This window comes from Bos taurus, chromosome 11 (assembly GCF_002263795.3).
Source record: "Bos taurus isolate L1 Dominette 01449 registration number 42190680 breed Hereford chromosome 11, ARS-UCD2.0, whole genome shotgun sequence".
In the NCBI taxonomy this organism is placed as follows: Eukaryota; Metazoa; Chordata; class Mammalia; order Artiodactyla; family Bovidae; genus Bos; species Bos taurus.
This window is the reverse complement of record NC_037338.1, coordinates 26782099-26806231: the sequence shown is the minus strand read 5'-3', so window position 1 is coordinate 26806231 and position 24133 is coordinate 26782099. Positions and strand designations below refer to the sequence as shown.

Here is a 24133-nt window from a genome sequence, read left to right as displayed (position 1 = left end):
GTCATTTTGGAGAAATGCTACCTTTAACAAATATAGTAGAAGAGGCATAAATTCTTGTGTGACTGTTTACTAAATATTAATTTTTCAGCAAATTTTTATCTGAGTATCAGTTTCCTCGCCACTTGCAAAATTGTTCAGAAGACTAAATGAGAAGAATATTCACAAAGTCCCTAACACTGTAAGGGATGCAAAAAAAAAGGTAGCTATCTGAAAGAAGATAAAGCAATACTATTCAGAATTTGTTGGGAGGAGGAAGGCTTGCTTGGCACATCCTCTGCTAAAACTTGAAAGCATCTAAATTAAGCACATCCCTTCAAATATAGAAAGGAGGGGAAAACTAGTAGGTTTATAACAAAGACATAAACTACCTTCTGGTATTAATACCTTGGTTTAAGTACTAATACATGTTATGAATCTAGAAAGGATACTAGGGTTTATTTCGGTCTTTCCTCATGATAGCAGCACCTTTTATCAAGGAGAATCATTACAACTCCATAATTTTTTATTTCAAATAAAAATTTTTACAGTGAATTAAAAAGAGATGTCTTCTAAATGTTCCTTCCATGGTAAATAGTAAGAAAATGCAGAGGACTCTGTTTATGGCTTAGGAGCATGTGTACCCAACGTTGTATCAAAAGAAAAAATTGCCCTGACAACTCGGAGCCAGAAAGTCGGACAACTGGAAACATATAGCTCAGAAAACTACCATCTAGAGACCTAACCTACCCCTGGAAATCTTTTCTAACTACCCTCTAGAAGTCTTTCTAATAAAGGCTACACACACACACACACACACACTGCAATTCTCAAGATGGCCTATGAGCCAAATCCAGACCAGTGTTGCATACTATCACCAGCTCCCCACTCTCACCGGGGCCTCCAACAGTCTCAATTGTTGGTTGCTCAGATGTGTCTGACTCTTTTGCAACCCAACGGACTATAGCCTGCCAGGCTACTCTTTCCATGGGATTTTCCAAGCAAGAATACTGGAGTGGTTAGCTTTCCCTTCTCCATGGGATCCTTATAGTCTCAGGGCTGCTGACCATTACCTATGCCTGCTAACTGAACCTTAAAATTTATTTTTCAACAGAACTTATAAATTACCTATGCTCAAGCTCAATTTTCTTCCATTGACTGAGTTTTTAACTTCTTTATACTCCCACAACCTAATATAGGCCTAGAATGATTTGATCTTTGACTTCTTTCAAGTGTATTGGGGGAATTAACAGATTAATATCTAACAGTGATGTGAGTTCCTTGGACAAAAGCACTGTTTAAAAAATAAACTACTTTATATTTTTTCAGTAGTAAAATTAATTGCTCATTTTTCCCACAGTATTGTCCTAAGCAATTTGAGATTTTATCACAGCTTTCAGTCAAAAAAAAAAAAAAACAAAATTATCACTCAATTTGGAAATTAAAGAGTATTCACTTCTTTCAAAATAAAAATGACACTGCCTAATAGAAGCCTAATACAATAAAAAAAAATCAAATGCTGAAAAGTATAAAGAAGAACGTGATAACCATCCATAACTCCAAAACCCCAACAAAACACTGTGAACATTTAGACACAGTTCTATGCATACACCTTTTCATACTGCTCATGGGGTTCTCAGGGCAAGAATGCTGGAGTGGTCTGCCATTCCCTTCTGCAGCGGACCACGCTTTGTCTGGACATGACTTAGCGACTGAACAACAACAACTATGCATCCACATAGCTACTTCATTAGTAGCTATGTACTTCACAGAAATAGAATCATATTCCCTGTAGTAATTTTTTAACCCAATATCCTTTAAAGCCTTGTACAGCTATAAAATATTCCATTTCATGAAATATCCATAATTAACCAGCCATCTAAAATTAAAGTTTGTTTTTTTCCAGTTATTCACTGTACTATAATGAATTCCTTTACATTCCACCTTTACATTTTGGCTGCATTATTTCTTAGAAAAAGAATTATTAATCAGATGATATGGGTACTAAAAATTATGAAAGATATCGCCAGACTGCCTCTAGAAAAGTAGAATCAATGTACCCTCCCACCAATGGTAGATGAGAATGCAGACGTACCTGCAATTCACTGATTATTGTTTATCGTTGCTCATCTTCGCCAATTTGATGATAATTCTCACTGTTTTAATTGCATTTCATTACTTCTTTACTAGTAAAATAATCATTTGATGTCTTTATAGAGCATTGGCATTGTTTTTGTGAATTACTTTTTTCTAATTTTCACTATGCTTTGTCTTTTTCTTATAGATCTACAGCCTGCTTTTGCTATTTCTTTGTGGGAACTCTTCACACAATAAAGAGAATACATCTTTGTCCACGTATATGTCATAAATAATAATTACCAGTTTGTCATTTCTCTTTCAACTTTTTTGCTACTTTTTGAATAAAGTGACTTTAAATCTTTATTTAGTCAATCTATTTTTAAATTCATAGGACTTGGGTCACACTTAGAAAGGCTTTACTTATTTCAATATCTTAAAAGTATTCATCTGAAATATATAGAAGTGTTAGAATTTGTTAATTAAATATTTAACTATCTTAAATTAACTTTGGCAATTACATAGTATAAAGCAAGTGATTTGATTTGTTATTTTTTTCTAAATTCCTAGACAATACTATTTATTGAAGAATTCATCCTTTCCACTCCCACCGAAATTCCATCTTTATCACATAATAAATCACATGTATTTTTGTCTTTCTGAAGTTTCTTTTCTAAAACACTGACTTACATATGTATTTCTGCAGTAATATTATACTTTTCATAATGTGACTTTGCACTATGTTTTCATGTACAAAATAACGTAAAACATTAAAACACAAAAATATTTCCTATTTTGTGTTATTTTCCAATGTCAAAGATATTAAAAAGGTCTTAGAATAAATGAGACATGATATTAGTATTAACAACAAAATACTAATACAAATATTACCTACAGTTTACACAGTATTTTCACATTACCTAATATTATGTTTACTACACTAAAAGGTAGTTATTGTTTCTTATTCAATTGTAAACAGTTAAGATCTGTTTAAAAACTTGCCTATAATCACACAGCAAGTAACTGGCAGAGCTAAAACCTCAGCTTCATATTCCAGAATGCTTCCATGACCCCACTACATTAAAAATAGAGCAATTACCCACAAAAGACCAAAGTTCTCATTTTTTAATCACACACTCTTACCAAGAATATATACATACACTTACATAAATGTATATATGTCTACATACATAGATATAAACACAATATGCCTTTATTTGAATGAGGAAAAACTTTAAATCCAATCTGACACTCCTGAAGCTGAAATAATTCCACCAATATTACAGACCTTAACTACATAACACAATAAAAATGAAAAAGAAAAACTAAAAATTTGGATTGTATTTCCTAAGAGACAGTCAACTTTGGTCTCCCAAATATAGGTAGAAATTGAAAACATTTTGTATTTCAACAAGAATATTTGCTTAATTACTAACCCAAAATAGATGAGTTTTGGATACATCACAAAACAGGTCCCACTATGAGACCCCTAGAAAGAACCAAGAAGCAGGAGACTGCAGCTGTGTGCATTAAAAGTCCAGGTTAGACCCAGGATTTGTTGGGGAGAAAAAAAATCACCATTTTCACATGTAAGAGTATACAAGGTAGAAAGTCTATAAATTTCTCTCGGTTGATGTCATGAGACATCAACCATCACAAAGTCCTGTTGTGTAGCTCAGCGAGGAGAAAAAAAAATTATTTCAAAGAATAGCAGAAGGAATGTTACCAATATATTTCTCAAATTTAAGTGGCACTGTTGTGCTAGCCAGGACTCCTGATTCACAGGAGATTATTGCAATAATATACAGTAACCATTGACTTCCAAAGCCTTTAATGGCTTATACACATTATATTGTATATACTGTATCAATAAATTATATGAGAAGTATTAATCATTTGTCCATGCTGTCAAAAGGACAACGTGATTAAAAAAAAACAAAGAGTTCAAATGAAGCAATTATATTCCCCGCACCGAGTAGCAAACAGTCGTACTATATACTATGCAGTAAAATTTGGATTAAGGGCTGAAGAGAATCATTTTTTTAAAAAAATCATTTCAGTGGAGGAAAGAGATGAGGTGGAGAAAGAGAAAGTGCTTTCAGAAGAGATACGGCATGATGATTGGAGGTCAGGGACTGGCTGGAAAGGAGGCTCAGCCTGCAGAGAAAACAGAAGCCAGAGATCTGCCACAGAGTACTCTCTTGTGACCCAAAGTATCTGCGTGACATGTTACATGAAACACAAAAGAAGCCAGCACCTCCTCTGAAGTGAAGGATGCATCCTATACTTATCCCTAGGGAGCTTGATGGCATCCTCTTTCCAGGCACAATGAATCAATAGCAGACACGATCTTGCCACAAAGTAGCTTTGATACTTTAAAAAGAAGTTATGTTCTCAAGTACCAGACTCCAAAGACGAAATATGAACATCTATCCCTAGTTAGAGGTGAGCAAAAAAGAAGTTTGACTTTCAAAATAATTTGTTTTTCACAACAGCAAATATAAGTATATAAAAATAAGACTGGGGTAGTATCCTATAGAGCAATGAATTATTATGCAGAAAAGACTGTGTGAGGTTCATTTTAATTTCTCCCTACAACATTCAAAGGAATGCAAATACTGAAAGGATATCTCAAAAACATAAAACACTTTGCAAATCATACATTTAAAATAATAGAGGCAAACATAAGGAATATTTTCTTTTCTAATATATCACCAAATAAGAAAATATCTAGAGGTTTCATTTATTTTCCAAAATTAAAGATTTTTCCAAATCTTTTTGATGAGAGCACAAACAACTTCAAGCAGTATGACTGATCCTCTCCTCTTTGAAAATTTATAATGAATAAAAGCATTACTTGTTTTTGAAGTTAACTGGAAATTGAGATTAATGGTTCCAGTAAACACAAATATATTTTATATATATTCTCATATGTATGTTTTGTATAAACATGTACAGGGGGTTGTTAACTATAAAGTACTTTAATTAAATTATTTTTTTTTATTATCAGGAAGTTATGTTAACCCAGAAACTAATTCCTGAATAAATGGATAATTCCACCTACTGGTTCTCTCCTGGTATCATATTAAAAACGTTTTTTCCTCATCTTCAGCATGATTTAGGAACTGTTTTTTCTGTATAGAAATTTCTCTATAAGGATTAACAAGACCAAAAGTATTCCTGTATTTAAAGCTAGAAGTATGAAAATTAAACTGATACTTACAGTTAAAAAATGAACTAAACACATCAGTTAAGAAAATCTATTTATTAGTGAATTGCTGAATATATTAAATATATAAGAAATAAATCAGAGATAAATGTTTAAACATACATTTTTCTTGTTTACGTGATGAAAGCTTAGGCTTACTATTCAAGTTATTTAGTCCAATTATATTGAGCTGTGAGATAGACTTGTGATCGTAGCACCCTCTGCTGGGCCTTCCTGTCACAAACTCAGTCTAATGTCATTGTGCCTGCTCAGTGGTGTCCAACTCTGCGACATCGTGGATTGTAGCCCACCAGGCTGTTATGTCCGTGGAATGTTCCAGGCAAGAATACTGGAGTCAGTTACCATTTCCTACCAGGGAATCTTCCCAATCCAGGGACTGAATCCATGTCTCCTCTGTCTCCTGCATTAGCAGGCAGATTCTTTAGCGCTGAGTCACCTGGGAAGCCCCTAATGTCACCACTACAGTACAATCAAATATTTGAGACATCAAGTGAAAAATCACTTTTTCAAAACTTGATCACTTTAAGCCTTGACAAAAATTATATGAAAGTTATAATCAAGACTTAACTTTAACAGGACTTTACCAATTTTACATTAAGTTGAAATATCATTATAGATTTTTCTTAAAGAGTAATATAAATACTACAAAACATGTTTTAATAAGCTTTATTTTTATCACCTCTTCTATTACTTAGAAGTTACTGAATTATTACTTAGGCTATACATTCAGGTTTTTAAGACCATATTTATGACAAAACATTTTAGTAAATTACTGTTTCTGTAATTTGATCTATTTTCCCACCTTGTTCAATCAAAATACTTTACTTTTACAACATCAAGATAATCCTTGATAATACTATCTTCATTATTAGAAACAAACTGCAAAGCTTTATAGGTACTCATCACTGTAACAACAGATTCATTTACTGAGTATCAGCTATGAGGGATGTAGTATGTTATACACTTCAATACATTATATCCAGTTCTAAGAGATGAAAAAAACTGAGGCTCCTGGAGATAATATAAAATGGCTTGAGATTAATTTCAGAACCAAGAAACTAGGTGGTTCTAATTCCAAAGACTCAAGTCTTTCTACCAAACAATGAGCAGCAGTGGAAACAAAAAAAAAAACCTAACCATACAATATCTCCATTTGTCAACGCAACAACAACTTGAGTAGGAGGGTAGGTGCAGACAAGTTGATGGGAAAAAATGTTTGAGAAGTATATATATATTATTCATATACAAAATAATAGCTTAGACCTTAAGGAAAAAAATTTTTTTTTACATAATGCTGCCAGCTAGTGGCCCTATTTCATACTGAGCCACTGGGAACAATACTTGATTTTCACATTACCAAACCAAAAATCCATATTCAGGACTTCCTGGCAGTCCAGTGGTTAAGACTGCACTTCTGCTACAGAAAAGTGTGGGTTCCACAAGATCCTGCATGTCATGTGGCATGGCCAAAAAACAAAAAAATTTTTTAATTCATATATAGCATTTTAGGGTGATGTTCCTAAATTACACATGCATAAGTCTGACCTGCTTCCCTGGTGGTTCAGACGGGAAAGAATCCGCCTGCAATGCTAGAGACCTGGGTTCGATCCCTGGGCTGGGAAGATGCCATGGAGGAGGGCATGGCAACCCACTCCAGTATTCTTGCCTGAAGAATTCCCGTAGACAGAGAAGCCTGGCAAGCTACAGTCCATAGAGTCACAAAGAGTTGGACACAACTGAGCAACTAAGCACAGCAAAGCCCGACTTAATGATATTTACATTATCAAAGAACTAAAGGAGAACGTCTCAACTACCACTAGCATTCCTTACCAAGACCCAACCAGTCCATCCTAAAGGAGACCAGTCCTGGGTGTTCATTGGAAGGACTGATGTTGAAACTCCAATGCTTCAGCCACCTGATGTGAAGAGCTGATTCATCTGAAAAGACCCTGATGCTGGGAAAGATTAAGGGCAGGAGGAGAAGGGGATGACAGATGAGATGGTTGGATGGGATCACCGACTCAGTGGACATGAGTTTGGGTAGGCTCCAGGAGTTGGTGAAGGACAGGAAGGCTTGGAGTGCTGCGGTCCAAGGAGCAAAGAGTTGGAGGGTTGCAAAGAGTCGGACACGACTGAGCGACTGAACTGAACTGAACCGAACCCAGACCTTGCCCCAACCCCCAGTAAAAATATTAGAAAAGAACTCAGCCATCATCAGCATATAAAAACTAAAAGGTATGCCTATCACTGTCCACAAAAAATAAAATTACATTATTTTAAATATTTTAGGATATTTAGACTTCTTAGTGACAAAATACATAAATATTTTTCTCGGCAATCAAAAGCTTGCCATTATGTGGGCATAAGAACAAGATTATTGCCTGAGTATTGCTGGACATTATTCTATGCTGATCTAAAATGAGTACTTCTTGCTGAGTATGTTATTTTAGTTCATACAATAAGTGGTTACAGTTATAAATTTTCTTTTGAGAAGAAAAGCACTTGAAGATAATTTTTACATTTAAAATGGTCATATTTCACTGATAATCCACTGTCTTAAGGAAAATAGCCTATGCAGCACACAGAAAGAAGTACACAGCTTCTATCATGGTATATTATTTAATATCATGATATAAAGAGATTCTTGTTTGATTTCTATCATTGTATGACATTATGATTAAATTATTTTCTCAGTGGAGAAATCCATCATGATGTAATTAAAGGCTTAGATCAAAAGATAATATATTCTATAATATTATAATAATGAATAAAACAAAAATATTCTATTAAAGTATATTAGCAGCAAGGAAAAATGTTCTGGGTTTATTCTCCAGTGAAAGAGAGCAAGAAGTGGAAATGCACACACCCGAAACACAGCAAAGAAGGGAGAGACAGCCCCTCTGTCGGACTGATTAATTGAAAAGGTCAAAATGGAAACAAGAAACAAAAGGGATAGTACTAGAGAATCCAGGGTTCCTTCTGTCCTACTTAGTTCAATCAAAATAGTTTATTTTACCACATCAGAATAATCCTCAATAATATTATCTTCATTATTAGAAAAAACTTAAACGCTTTAGAGGTACTCACCACAGGTAATAATAAAAAATTTCATTTACTGAGTATAAACTATGAGGAATGTAGTACATTACACACTTTATATACATTATATTCAGTTCTAAGAGATGAAAAAGAATGAGGCCCTGGAGACAATATAAACTGCTCAAGATTAATTTCAGAACCAAGATTCAAATGCACGTGGGTCGTACACACACAAAACTGCCAAGTATAAACACAGCCTTATCCCACTTAGTAGGTGCATCTTACATGAGGCTTATTATGCAGCTAAAAACAGCAGGAGTTTCTATGATACACCCACATACATACGCTAGTCAATAAACACTGAAAAAAAAATGATTAAAAATTGACTTTTAAAACACTAAAATTATTTCTATAAAGTAAGTATATAACTTACAGACATTTCCTGTATTGTCAAAGCTGGTAAGAACATCTTCAACATTCAGAGATCCACTATTATGCCTAGAAAAGAATAAAGCATTTTCTTTAATGACTCTGACATATTAACATTTATTAATTATTTAAAGCTGAGACTATGCATTGTGACATACTGAATACTAACAAACCTTTCCATGTTGTGCTTTTAAAGTATTTCTGCCCACTAGCTGCTGCTGCTGCTGCTGCTGCTAAGTCGCTTCAGAAGTCTGACTCTATGCGACCCCATAGATGGCAGCCCACCAGGCTCTCCCATCCCTGCGATTCTCCAGGCAAGAACACCGGAGTCGGGTGTCATTTCCTTCTCCAATGCATGAAAGTGAAAAGGGAAAGTGAAGTCACTCAGTTGTGTCCAACTCTCCTCAACCCCATAGACTGTAGCCTACCAGGCTCCTCCATCCGTGGGATTTTCCAGGCAAGAGTACTGGAGTGGGTTGCCATTTCCTTCTCCAGCTGCCCACTAGAGGGAGAAGGAAAAGAACAGACTAGTCTTTGGGATATTTAATGCAATGGCATTTCTTGATGATTAATCTACATTTTAAAGTACTAATAATTATTTTATTATTTTAATTATATAAGTGTGAGATAAATTATTTATCTTTTTAGAGATAACAAAACTCCACACTTCGAGAATCTAAAAATAAGTAATCGACCTCCATAACCACACTCCATAACACATAATTTCCTCTTTAATGGCCCAACAAATTCAGAACTATAGTCACAAAGAACTAACCAACTTTCAAGTCTGCACATTCCATTTATGGGGAGTTCTATGTGCCAGGGGGCAAATGTTTTGTATCTTGCCCACTGATCTTAATTCTGTTCCTTTTCATCTCTCTTCACTTGATGGCCCTTTAAATATTTGATAACTGCTATTTTACTAATAGTTATAAAAGATACTATTCTTCATAAACAAATGAACCCAACTGTCAACAGGTCATAGAGTCTGAGTTACTTTTCCAGTGGTGATTAAAAAAAGTTGTTGCTAATACATCTACAATCTTCTACATGCTCCCTTATATAACTTACAGCTGTAGTTCTTTAGGATGGCAAAGCCTTTGACCGTGTGGATCACAATAAACGGCGGAAAATTCTGAAAGAGATGGGAATATCAGACCACCTGACCTGCCTCTTGAGAAACCTGTATGCAGGTCAGGAAGCAACTGTTAGAACTGGACATGGAACAACAGACTGCTCCAAATAGGAAAAGGGGTACGTCAAGGCTGTATATTGTCACCCTGCTTATTTAACTTATATGCAGAGTACATCATGAGAAATGCTGAGCTGGAAGAAGCACAAGCTGGAATCAACATTGCCGGGAGAAATATCAATAACCTCAGATATGCAGATGACACCACCCTTATGGCAGAAAGTGAAGAGGAACTAAAAAGCCTCTTGATGAAAGTGAAAGAGGAGAGTGAAAAAGTTGGCTTAAAGCTCAACATTCACAAAACTAAGAAAGATTATGGCATCTGCTCCCATCACTTCATGGGAAATAGATGAGGAAACAGTGGCAACAGTGTCAGACTTTATTTTGGGGGGCTCCAAAATCACTGCAGATGGTGACTGCAGCAATGAAATTAAAAGACGCTTACTCCTTGGAAGAAAAGTTATGACCAACCTAGATAGCATATTGAAAAGCAGAGACATTACTTTGCCAACAAGGTCTGTCCAGTCAAGGCTATGGTTTTTCCAGTGGTCATGTATGGATGTGAGAGTTGGACTGTGAAGAAAGCTGAGCACCGAAGAATTGATGCTTTTGAACTGTGGTGTTGGAGAAGACTCTTGAGAGTCCCTTGGACTGCAAGGAGATCCAACCAGTCCATTCTAAAGGAGATCAGTCCTGGGTGTTCACTGGAAGGACTGATGCTGAAGCTGAAACTCCAATACTTTGATGACCTCATGCAAAGAGTTGACTCATTGGAAAAGACTCTGATGCTGGGAGGGATTGGGGGCAGGAGGAGAAGGGGATGACAGAGGATGAGATGGCTGGATGGCATCACCGACTTGATGGACATGAGTTTGAGTGAACTCCGGGAGTTGGTGATGGACAGGGAGGCCTGGCGTGCTGTGATTCATGGGGTCGCAGAGTCGGACATAACTGTGCGACTGAACTGAATAGTTTACAATAAGCATTAATAATTCACAATAAAATTTACTTTATCAACACTGCTGCTGCTGCTGCTAAGTCGCTTCAGTCATGTCCACTCTGTGCGACCCCAGAGACGGCAGCCCACCAGGTTCCCCCGTCCCTGGGATTCTCCAGGCAAGAACACTGGAGTGGGTTGCCATTTCTTTCTCCAATGCATGAAAGTAAAAGATGAAAGTGAAGTTGCTCAGTCATGTCAGACTCTTACTTTGTCACAAAAACTTATCATGAATGATGCACATTGTTATGGACTGAACTGTGCCCCCTCCAAATTCATATGCTGAAGCCCTAACCAGCCCCCATCCCTCAGAAGGGCCTTCAAAGAGGTAATCAGGTTAAAATTGGGTCATTAGGGTGGGCCGTAATGCAAAACGACTATTGTCCTTACACAAAAAGAAGATTAGCACACACACAGACGACAAGGCCTGTGCACAGAAAGACAACCACGGGAAGAGGCAGCAAGAGCGCAGCCCCATACACGTCAAGGAGGCCTTGGATGAAACCAAGCCTGCAACACCTAGATCTAAGGCTCCCAGACTCCAAACTGTGAGCAAACAAACTTGCTGTTAAAGCCATCCAAACTGCAGTGTTTTGTTCTGGGAGCCCTAGAGAGCTAATAGATACAGTAAGAAAATACATGTCAACTGCAATACCCTTCTCAGAAGAACTTTTTATTTCTATCGCAGAGACCTAGTTCTTTCAAAGAGTGATGAAGGGAGAATGCAGAAAGTTATCTGCCATTACTATTGGCCTCAACAGTATCATAACCTAAAGCAATGAAGCTATCAACCACAAATCCAACTTTCATCACTGGTATGAAGATTCTGAATCTTCTCTGTGGATGCAAGATTCTAGAAGAGGTTATTTACGGTAACCTGGAAAAAACCATAGCACACATGTCAGAAGAGAAAGAACAAAGCATTTAACATCTGAAACACAAGATGAAGCTATTAAAATGACCAGCAATACAGTATAGAGCTCAAAACTTTTTTTTTTCCTGAAGACCAAAGCAATATATAGCTTCCTCAAGGAAAAACTGCCCATAATCCTATCATGCAGAGGTAACTACAGTTAATAGTTTGGTATATAGCCTTCAAATTTTATGCTACGTTCACAGACCTGTCATTAAATAGCAGAGCACACTGTCCATACAATTTTGCAATTTGTACTTTTTTCACTTAACATATTATAAAGTTTCTCACATTATTAAATATTCTCCTGCAACATGATTTTAATGGCTGCCAAGTAGTCCAGTAAATAATTGCACCACAATTTGTTGAACCAACATCTTATGTTGGATTTTTAGACTATGCCCACTATTACGCTTTATGCATATTACTTCAACAAACGTCCTTATAGAAACAGCATTGAGATCTTTTCTGATTATTTCCTTAGGATAAATACCTAAAACAGCAATTGCTTTATGGTCTAGTTTTAATAAAGAGATTCTCTCATGCACTTTGTCTCTCCCTCTCTATCAGGATGAAATAAGCATTTGAAAAGAAATCTGAGACAAGAGTAAAAAAAGGTACATATATTTTGCAACAAGTTAAATATTTCTAAACAGCAGAAACTGGAATAATCAAGGTAAAATGCATGTTTAAAAGTTAAAGGCAGTATTCAAAACAGAAAGTGACACAAAACTCATCTTCCTGAAAGCCAAGAACATAAAGCCAAGAATCCTTATTTGTTGAAGCCAAGAACAGAAAGTAAACCCTGTGACATTAAATCGAATCAGGGACAGAGAAACAGGAGAACTAATCCCATACCTCTAAAAACTTACAAGAAGAAAAGCAATTATCTATGAAGTTGAGAAACCCTAAAAGATGGCATCTCATGAAAGAAAAAGGTCAACAATCATTGTCCTCAATGGTATACAGATTAGTGCTAACTGTAAGAAAACTACCATGGACACAGTGTGGTAAATATTCAGTTTGATTATTTCAGGTTCCCTTTCTTTTGCTCCAAACCTAAGGATTGTTCTTTGTTCAGAATCATTTACTTCATTCAGGCTTCCCTGGTGGCTCAGGAGTGCAGAAGCCACCTGCTAACGCAGGAGATGCAGGTTCAAGACCTGGGTCAGGAAGATGCCCAGGGAAAAGAAATGGCAACCCTGAAAAACTCCATGGACATAGAAGTCTGGCAGACTATAGTCTATAGGATTGCAAAGAGTCAGACACGACTTAGCAATTGAACAACAACAATAATATCTACTTTATTCAAGTGTCAACTCTATAAGATCTTGTCTACCCTTCATCTTTCAACTGTTTACCTAAGCAGGTAAACAGTTTTGCTTGGATAATGTGGTTGGTAGGTTCCAAGTAGGTTCCAATATCTACTGTACTGGAACTTCTGAACTTCTCAAGAAGGAAGGGAACTTCTCAAACTTCAATCTTTCCATTACACTGATAATTAATGTTATATAATGATGACAACTTTTTGCTAACATAGCCATGATATAAAAAGTTCACTCCATGTTTCTCCTAAATTCCAAAGCTTTAACTGCTTCCTAGGTCTTTAACCACAAAAAAGAAATGATAATTATGTGACATGATAGGGGTGTTAGCTAATAGTATGGTGCTAATCATTCTACAATAGATAAGTGATTGAAGTCAACACAGAATATATCCTAAATTTACACAATGGTATATGTTAATTATATCTCAATAAATATATGTCAATATATGTCAATTACATCTCAATAAAGCTGAAAGAAAATTTACCAGTAGCCAGTTTCTTCCTCCAAAAGTCAACCAGCCATTTTTACAAGCACCTAAAGCTATGCTAGTACTAAGGACCTTTGATTTTTCCCGGGAATGGCCCTTGGAGTAAGAAATAAGGAGCAAGTCACTAGGGCAAATAATTATTTGAAGAGCAAAAAAAAAAGCTACCAGAGAAAAATTTGAATCCTACCTGGTGGCTCAGATGGTAAAGAAACCACCTGCAATGCAGAAGACGTGGGTTCGATCCCTGATTTGGGAAGATCTCCTGGAGAAGGGAATGGCAACCTGCTCCAGTACTCTTTCCTGGAGAATCCCATGGACAGAGGAGCCTAGCGGGCTACAGTCCATGGGGTTGCAAAGAGTCAGACATGACTGAGTAACTTTCACTCATAAAAGTACAAGAGATTGAAACTAGAGGTTAAAAGTAAACGAGGGCTAAATATGGCACCATAACACACAAGCAACAAATGAAAAAAAAATAAAATAAAATAGATACATTGAACTTGAACAAAACTGAAAACTTCTATACACCAAAGGACACTATCAAGAAAGTGAAAAGATAAACCACAAGATGAGACAAATTATTTGCAAATCACACATCTGATATGGTTCAAGTATCCAGAATATATAAAGAACTCTCACAATTCAACAACAGAGAAAAACAACCTTAATAAAAATGGGCAAAGGACTTGAAGAGACATTTCTGCAAATAAGATATACAAATGGCCAATGAGCACATGAAAAAACGTAAAACATACTTAGTCACTGGGGGACTACAAATCAAAACAACAGTAAGGTATCACTTCACACTAGAATGGCAATAATAAAAATAACAATAATATAGGAAAAATCATAGGAGCTTGCATGCATGGGGAGAAACTAGAACTCTCTTATATTCCTAGTAGGTAAAATGGCACAGCCACTGCAGAAAACAATTTGGACATTCTTCAAAAAGTTAAACAAAGAGTTACTATATGACCCAGTAATCTTGCCCCTCAGGAAACACCTATGATTTAAAAAGTTATATATTCAGGTATAATCTTGCCCCTCAGGACACACCTAAGAGAATTAAAAAATTATATATTCACATAAAAACGTATACATGAATGTTCATAGTAGCATTATTTTTCTCTCTTTTTTAAAAAAATTTTTATTTTATTTCTGTCTCTGCCGGGTCTTCACTGCTGCACATAAGCTTTCTCTAGTCGTGGCAAGCAAGGGCTACTTTAGTTGTGGCGGGCAATCTTTTCATTGTGGTGGCTTCTGTTGTTACAGAGCATGGGATGTAGGCATGCGGGCTTCAGTAGCTGGGTATATGGGTTCAGTAGTTGTGGTTCACAGGCTGTAGAGCGTGGGCTCATCAGTTGTGGTACACGGGCTTAGTTGCTCTGAATCATGTGGGCTCTCAGTTCCCTGACTAAACCTGAGTTCCCTGCATTAGCAGGCAGATTCTTGACCACTGGATCACCAAGTAAGTCTCTTAGTACCATTATTCATAATAGCCAAAAAATAGAAATTACCCAAATGTTCATCAACTGATGAATGGATAGACAAAATATGGTATTGTCCATACACTGGAATATTATTCAGCCATTAAAAAGGAAAGGAGTATTGATATATGCTGTAACATAGATTAATCAAAACACATTACGTTAAGTGAAAGAAGCCAAACATAAAAGGGCATATATCATATGATTCTACCTATATAAAATGTCCAGAATAGGGGACACAACTGAGCGACTTCACCTTCACCTTTCCCTTTCATGCATTGGAGAAGGAAATGGCAACCCACTCCAGTGTTCCTGCCTGGAGAATCCCAGGGATGGGGGAGCCTGGTGGGCTGCCATCTCTGGGGTCGCACAGAGTCGGACATGACTGAAGCGACTTAGCAGCAGCAGCGTATAGATAGAAAGTTGGTAAGTGGTTGCCAGGAGGAAGAGGAAGGAGTAAGATGGAGAGTTACTAGTAATGGGAATGGGGCTTCATTTCATGGTGATGAAAAATTTTTGAAATTAGAGAGTGGTGATGGTTCCACAACATTGTAAATGTACTAAAAACCACTAACTGCACAATTCAAAGTGGTTAAAATGATTACTTTTTACCTTGATTACAAAAAAAGGTGGTCCCCCAAAATTAGAAAAAGTAAGCCAGAGAGTGGAATGGGTCCTCAAAGGCTGCATAAGAACAAAGATTTTCAGAAGGACAAGGTTTAAAAAACATGATTCTAGATGCAACTTACTTTGGAGCTCTTTCAAAAATAAATGGCTAAAGCCTTATTTTTTCAGTCTTACACCTACTAGTTAGAGGAAACTAGATTTGTACATTATTTGTACATTAAAATATGAACATTTTAAAAAATATCAAGGGAACATTTTGATTTATTGAAACTCTGATTATATGTATATGCAAGCAAACTACATAATCATGATTGGAGTTTAAAATAACCTAGAAAATTAGATTATAACTGGCCCATATCTGTGATTTAAGCTTCATGAAAAACATGACCCAATGAACTATTTTCTACATACACTGCATCACATTTTGAAGGTGCTATAAAGTTCCTTCTGCAGTCTGCTGTGATCCACACACACAAAGGCTTTTGCATAGTCAATGAAGCAGAAGTAGATGTTTTTTTGGAATTCCCTTGCTTTCTTGACAAGCCAACTAATGTTGGCAATTTGATCTCTGGTTCCTCTGCCTTTTCTAAATCCAGCTTGTACACCTGGAAGTTCTCGGTTCACATACTGTTGAAGCCTAGCTTGAAGAAGGATTTTGACCCTAACCTTATGAGCACGTGAAATGAGAGCAACTGTCTAATGGTTTGAACATTCTTTGGCACAATACTCTCACTTTCTTTGGGATTGGAATGAAAACCGACCTTTTCTAGTCCTGTGGCCACTGCTGAGTTTTCCAAATTTACTAACATAATGAGTGCAGCACTTTTAACAGCATCATCTTTTAGGATTTGCTGAAGCTGAAGCTCCAGTATCTTGGCCACCTGATTCAAAGAGCCGACTCACTGGAAAAGAACCTGATACTGGGAAAGATTGAAGGCAAAAGGGGAAGGGGGTGGCAGAGGATGAGATGGTTAGCTAGCATCACCAACTCAATGGATATGAATCTGAGCAAACTCCAGGAGATGTGAAGGACAGGGAAGCCTGGCTGCAGGCTGCAGGCCACAGGGCTGCAAAGAGTCAGACACGACCTAGCTACTGAACACAACACACACATAAAGTTCCTCCTAAAATACAAAATAAAACACAAGAGAACAAAAGCTGTTTTAATAGTCACCCCTGCTGTTAATATTACTAACATTAAAACTGTACTTTTTAAATATAAATTCAGTATCCACACTTGCCTCAGTTGCCAATCTTGCCAAGTTTTAAAGGGGTACCTATGATACCTCCATGTATAAGGACAATCTGTCACATATATAATTTCATAAGCAAACCATTCCATCACAAGTTTTTATTTACTGAACACTCACAGGGTACATGCGCTTCCCTGGTGGCCCAGCTGGTAAAGAATCTGCCTGCAATGCAGGAGAGCTTTGTTCAATTCCTGAGTCAGGGAGACCCCCTGGAGATGGCAATGGCAATGATTTGCTTGTGAAATTATATGTATGACAGATCTCAATCCCTTCATCTGAAAAATGAATACAAGACTGACTTACAAGAGGCAGGATGTGCAGAAGTTAAAAGTTCAAGCTGTGACTATCATTATATAAGATGTTACTGATGGAGATAGCTGAGGGAAGGGTCCACGGAACTCCTCGTATACTTTTGCAACTTCCTAAGAGTCTGTAATTAATTCAAAACAAAAATTTTTTTAAGTACAGGTGAGAAACCAGACCACCAGTGTTTGAATAGGGTCACAATCAATTACTGGCTGTGTGATCTCAATCAACTTATTTATATTCTCATCTGTAAAATGAAGATAAAAACAGCATTTACCCATAAGATGCTGTGTGAATTAAATAAGCTAGTACATGTAAACCACTCACAAAAGTGCTTGTCACGAGGCCCGGCACTCAACTGTCAGCCATTATTAATGTTGCTATGATTATATACTTTTATTCTAAGATCATAATTCAGTTCTAGAATTCTATATGTTTACTGATGTGGCGAGATACCAGCTAGTTTGGAGAAAAGAGAAAAAATCTTGGCAGCCATTGTGCCAAAATTCTAGCTCAGCCACCTGTCTTCTTTCTAGAAAGAATCTTTCTATAGGATTTAGTGTAATATTTACATAGAAATATTTATTCTTTCAAAAACGGTTATATCACAAAGAGCCACACTGCTGGAGAAGAGTCTTGCTTCTACATCAAGGTCATCTCCACCAAGTATTCTCCAAGTATGAAACAATGTCTTATTTTGAAAACTCCTAGGAACAGAAGAGTTCACATTTTCTCTGGCTAAGTCTTACCAGGGCCTTGAAGACGTCAGGAAGTTATTCTTGGCACAGTTCACACTTATTGCCTCTTATCACAGTGGAGGCAGAAGATAAGTTTTAGAACTTTATACCTTACTGTTTCTCCTTCTCTTTAATATCCTTATAGACTCTATCTTCCAATTGTTTAATTATCTTCATTCCCGCTTCACAGATTTATTGGAAGGAGTACATGAATTAGAATACATCAAAGCACCTGGCGCTATACCTGGCATACAGTAAGTATTTAATACAGTTTTCTTTCCTTCCTAATCAAGGACTAAGCTAATCATCTCCATCACAAATGCCAGGCAATTGAGGTGTTCTCATTAGAATTTCACAATGAATGTACACAAACCCCCAAGTTTTTATCCCTATTTAGAATTTTCAGTAAAGCAGTATTATGAAACCAGACCCTAACTGTACTTCCCTGACCACCCTAATCAATTTTTATCCAAATCCTAAATATTCAGCTGTTACAGTATCTTTCAAAGCTTAGATATCTTAAACTAAAATAGTTCAAGAAACATATACTATAAATAGACATCCTTTGTGAAAACATTTTTCTTAAAATTATTCCTAAACTCACCTAAACTGTATTCAGACATATTTCCACTTAAAATGCTTTTTGCTCTTTCTACAATTACTGTAAATGTGCTTCTCCCTTCCTTTCAAAATGTGTAATCTTGTCAAGAAAGGCAGATTTTATAAAAATCAAACACCTGAAGTAATGTTGCAACATGCTAGACTATAACTGGGAGAGAAAAATTAATTCTGTAAAAATGGTATCTTAACTCTCCACTCTTTTCTAATGATTTTTAAAACCAGAACAGTCTGTATGCTTTTCACAATATCACTGCTTTCAGCTGAATTTTCTCCTCCTATTCTTAAGATTCTTCTGAAAGTGACAAAACATGAATAGGAAAAATACCAAAGCTTGATTTTTCAAATAACTACTACTTAAAGAGTAGTTTGGAAAAAGTCTGTTTTCACTTCAGGCTCAAGAAGAACTTGGCTTTTTTTTCATATCAAATGTTATGAGAAAACGGTTAAATGAACTCTTTGATTTGAATTTTATCTCCAAATGCCAATACATTCCTTGGAATGTTTTTTCTTTAGTTCTGAGAACATAGCAAGACCCAGTTAAAGGAGTATTTCCAAACACAAAGTTATAAAACCTAAATTCTGATAAAGACTACTTGCAAATTCAATAGAATGAACAATTCGATTCTTGGTAGATTGTTTTTCTTTTACAAGAGAAAAATGCTTAAAAAAAAATCTTAACTGGAGTGATGTTTACCTTACGAAAATACTGTATTCAGGATAGAAGATGCTTGTATATTGGACCCAGGCGCCAGCTTCCTCTTCAGTTTCCCTTTTTTTGACTTCTGTTACTGAAAACAGATTAAATGATTCAAATCTTCTTACAGATATATGTCGTAGACAGTCATCCAGGTGTTTTTGTTTCAGAACCTTTGAAATAAAACCAAATATTGTGGTCACAAATATTATATAAATACAACGTTCAACATTTAGGAGGTAAGGGGACTTTCATTTCTGATAATGGCAGATAATTCAGACCAAAGTCTTACTGAAAACAACTAGAAAAGATGCATAAAACATTTTAAAACACTACTCAAAGGCATCAGAGAACAAGGACAATACTGAAGATCTACCAGTCTAATATCTAACAAGGTAAATCTAGTGAGAAGAGTCTGGCTTTTGTGACCACTCTTCCTGTGAGACATTCAATTCCAAAAGGAAGGTCTGAGAAGACAAGCAGCACTTTCAACAGTTTGTAGAATTAGGGGGTAAAAGTTGAATTTCAAAGCATACTACCTAGTCAGGAGCAGTATGCTATTCTGAGCCGGTGTGTGTGTGTGTGTGTGTGTGTGTGTGTGTGTTAAGATAAACCAAATAAGTAATTTTGTTGGTGTCATTGCAAACTGGGCTCTTAAATAAGACAGAAAGGCAATACAGCTGTTAAGATTAATGAGGTTAAGCAAAAACACTGTAGCTCTGAATGTGAATGAAGTATAATATAAATTAATGATGTATTCTATTTTTTAAAACTATACATGTATTACCTACATCTGACCACTGAAAAGGTCTAAAACCAATGCCCAAACTAGCAGCAATGAACCCACTTAATGCATATACTGCTGTCTCTAAATGACAATTTTTATTAAATCAAAGTAAGGGGAATTCCCTAGTGGTCCAGTGGCTGGGACTCCCAGCTTTCACTGCCAAGGGCATGGGTTTAATAATCCCTGGTTAAGGAACCAAGATGCTTCCCTGGTGGTTCCGATGGTAAAGAATCTGTCTGCAATGCAGGAGACATGGGTTCAATCCCTGCGTTGGGAAGATCCCCTGGAGGAGAGCATGGGAACCCACTCAGCATTCTTTCTTGCCTGGAGAATCCCCATGGACAGAGGAGCCTAGTGGGCTATAGTCCATGGGGTTGCAAAGAGTCAGACATGACTGAGCAACTAAACATTCAAGGAACTAAGATAAGGCAGGCAAGCTGAGGAAGAATGCCAGGAATTATACAAGATAAGCCTGGAACATCATGCACACAAGAAAACAAGAAAGCCTTACAGAATTAGGGGTTATATCAAAAGGATTCAAGAGACAATAGAGAAAGGGTCCATTGGCCAAAGATGGGATACTGTGAATATTAACACAGATAATAAATGTAACTAAACTGAAACACATTAGTTCATAATGGTAATTTTTAAATGCCTCACTGCTGACCACTGAAGAATGCAAAGAACCAATTTATTTTGAAAATAGTAATTGAAGAGAAAGAATCAAATATTTATCTGTTTTTCCTATATAAACTATAACTGAGAGCATCCAAATGGAAGAGCCCAAGTAATAAATGAAGAAAGAACAACAGAACATCACCATTTTCAACTCCCTCATGAATTCATGAACCAAGGTAATCATGATAAGGAAATGACCACACATCCCTGTGAGTACTGATGAAATTTCACACCACCATTATCTTGACCAACTAAACAAAACAAAAAATATCAAATCTGAGTTTCATCAAATCTCTAATGGAAAATACGAAATGCAGGGGTAGAGGAACTCATTGATCAAGTGCAATTAGCAAAATTCAAGTTATGGGAAACTCTGCAAAACACCCAGTTTCTTCTAAAATAGACAGCAAGGGCTGGAATAGAGACATGTCAAGGGAATATTTATTAATAGATTAAAAAGACTTAAACACATCAATAATAACAATATTTGGAATTTAATTTGGATCCTGTTTTCAAAAAAATTAAACTGTAAAAAAAATTAGGAGACAATGGAGAAAATTTGGAAACTGACCAGATCATCAAAGAATTATTCTGCATAGGATTTGGCATTGCAATCATTTTTTAATGTTATCTTGTGTAAGTACATACTGAAATAGTTATAGAAAAATGTTATCTGAGATTATCTGTTATCTCAGTTGTTATCTGAAAATGGTAGCTCAGTTATCTGAGATTCACTTCAAAATAATCTGGTGAGAGTTGCATAATAAGAGATTAGAAATGAATTGAAGTAGTCCAGAGTTAAAAACAGTTGAAGATTATAGAAATCTTCCTCAGTAATCAATGCAAAGAAATAGAGGAAAACAACAGAATGGGAAAGACTAGAGATCTCTTCAAGAAAATAAGAGAAACCAAGGGAACAATTTCATGCAAAGATGGGCTCAATAAAGGACAGAAATGGTATGGACCTAAAAGAAGCTGAAGATATTAAGAAGAGCTGGCAAGAATACACAGAAGAACTGTACAAAAAAGATCTTCACAACCCAGATAATCACGATGGTGTGATCACTCACCTAGAGCCAGACATCCTGGAATGTGAAATCAAGTGGGCCTTAGGAAGCATCACTACGAACAAAGCTAGTGCAGGTGATGGAATTCCAATTGAGCTATTTCAAATCCTGAAAGATGATGCTGTGAAAGTGCTGCACTCAATATGCCAGCAAATTTGGAAAACTCAGCAGTGGCCACACGACTGGAAAAGGTCAGTTTTCATTCCAATCCCAAAGAAAGGCAATGCCAAAGAATGCTCAAACTACCACAGAATTGCACTCATCTCACATGCTAGCAAAGTAATGCTCAAAATTCTCCAAGCCAGGCTTCAACAGTACATGAACCATGAACTTCCAGATGTTCAAGCTGGATTTAGAAAAGGCAGAGGAACCAGAGATCAAATTGCCAACATCCATTGGGTCACTGAAAAAGCAAGAGAGTTCCAAAAAATCACCTACTTCTGCTTTAGACTATGCCAAAGCCTTTGACTGTGTGGATCACAACAAACTGTGGAAAATTCTTAAAGAGATGAGAATACCAGACCACCTGACCTGCCTCCTGAGAAATCTGTATGCAGGTCAAGAAGCAACAGTTAGAACTGAACATGGAACAACAGACTGGTTCCAAAATAGGAAAGGAGTACGTCAAGGCTGTATATTGTCACCCTGCTTATTTAACTTCTATGCAGAGTACATCATGAGAAATGCTGGGCTGGAGGAAGCACAAGCTGGGATCAAGATTGCTGGGAGAAATATCAGTAACCTCAGACACGCAGATGACACCACTCTTAGGGCAGAAAGCAAAGAACTAAAGAGCCTCTTGATGAAAGTGAAAGAGGAGAGTGAAAAAGTTGGCTTAAAACTCAACATTTAAAAAACTAAGATCATGGCATCAGGTCCCATCACTTCATGGCAAATAGATGGGGAAATAATGGAAACAGTGACAGACTTTTTTTTTTTTTTTGGCTCCAAAATCACAGAAGATAGTGATTGCAGCCATGAAATTAAAAGACGCTTGCTCCTTGGAAGAAAAGTTATGACCAACCTAGACAGCATATTAAAACGCAGAGACACTACTTTGCCAACAAATGTCCATCTAGTCAAAGCTATGGTTTTTCCAGTAGTCATATATGGATATGAGAGTTGGACTATAAAGAAAGCTGAGCACTGAAGAATTGATGCTTTTGAACTGTGGTGTTGGAGAAGACTCTTGAGAGTCCCTTGGACTGCAAGGAGATCCAACCAGTCCATCCTAAAGGAGATCAGTCCTGAATATTCATTGGAAGGATTGCTGTTGAAGCTGAAACTCCAATACTTTGGCCACTTGATGTGAAAAAACTGACTCATTTGAAAAGTCCCTGATGCTGGGAAAGATTGAAGGCGGGAGGAGACCAGGATGACAGAGGGTGAGATGGTTGGGTGGCATCACCAACTCAATGGTCTTGAGTTTGAGTAAACTCTGGAAGTTGGTGATGGACAGGGAAGCCTGGCGTGCTGCAGTCCATGGGGTCACAAGGAGTCAGACACAACTGAGTGATTGAACTGAACTGATAGATACCTGAATAGCTATTAAAGTATTATTTCCAATTTTGCATATATCTGACATTTCCTATGAAGTTTCTTTAATATATAAAGCACTCTAATAGTCATAAGTTAAATATAACTAAAAAGATATCTAAAACTAAATATACTTGGAAGTTAAGCAATAGACTTCTAAATGATCAACGAATCAAAAAACACACAATGGAAATTAGAAAGCATTTTGAACTGAATAATAAAAATACATTTCAAAACATGAAATGTAGCTGCTGCTGCTGCTGCTGCTGCTGCTGCTGCTGCTAAGTCGCTTCAGTCGTGTCCGACTCTGTGGGACCCCATAGATGGCTAAATCCATACTAAGAGGGAAATATATGGAAAAGCTAAAAATCAGTAAGCTGAGTATCCATTGCAAAAACTCGAAAAAGAACAAATTAAGTCCTCAAAAGAGTAAAAGCTAATAAAGCAGAAAACAAACAAAGCAGGGGGGATTAACAACATCAAGGGATGGTTCTCTGAAGAGATTAATAAAACTGATAAACCCCTGATGAAGCTATTAAGGAAAAAAGAAAGAAGGTATAAATTTCAATGACATAAGGAGATCACTATAGATCCTACAGGCATTAAAAAATGCAAAGGAATATTATGAAGACTAACTTCGAAAATTTAGATGAAATGGACAAATTCCTGGAAAA

General features: G+C 36.5%; 1 protein-coding gene across 1 annotated transcript in view; it reads right to left on the bottom strand.

Moving 5' to 3' along the window:
* Positions 1 to 24133, bottom strand: part of CAMKMT (calmodulin-lysine N-methyltransferase) — a 427562-nt gene that overhangs the window by 393044 nt on the left and 10385 nt on the right. Inside the window, exons 2-3 of the mRNA NM_001105641.1 lie at positions 19392 to 19564; positions 8754 to 8818 (exon numbers count right to left, since the gene is read on the bottom strand). Coding sequence (NP_001099111.1) covers positions 8754 to 8818; positions 19392 to 19564 — 238 coding nt within the window. The remainder of the gene's footprint in view (positions 1 to 8753; positions 8819 to 19391; positions 19565 to 24133) is intronic.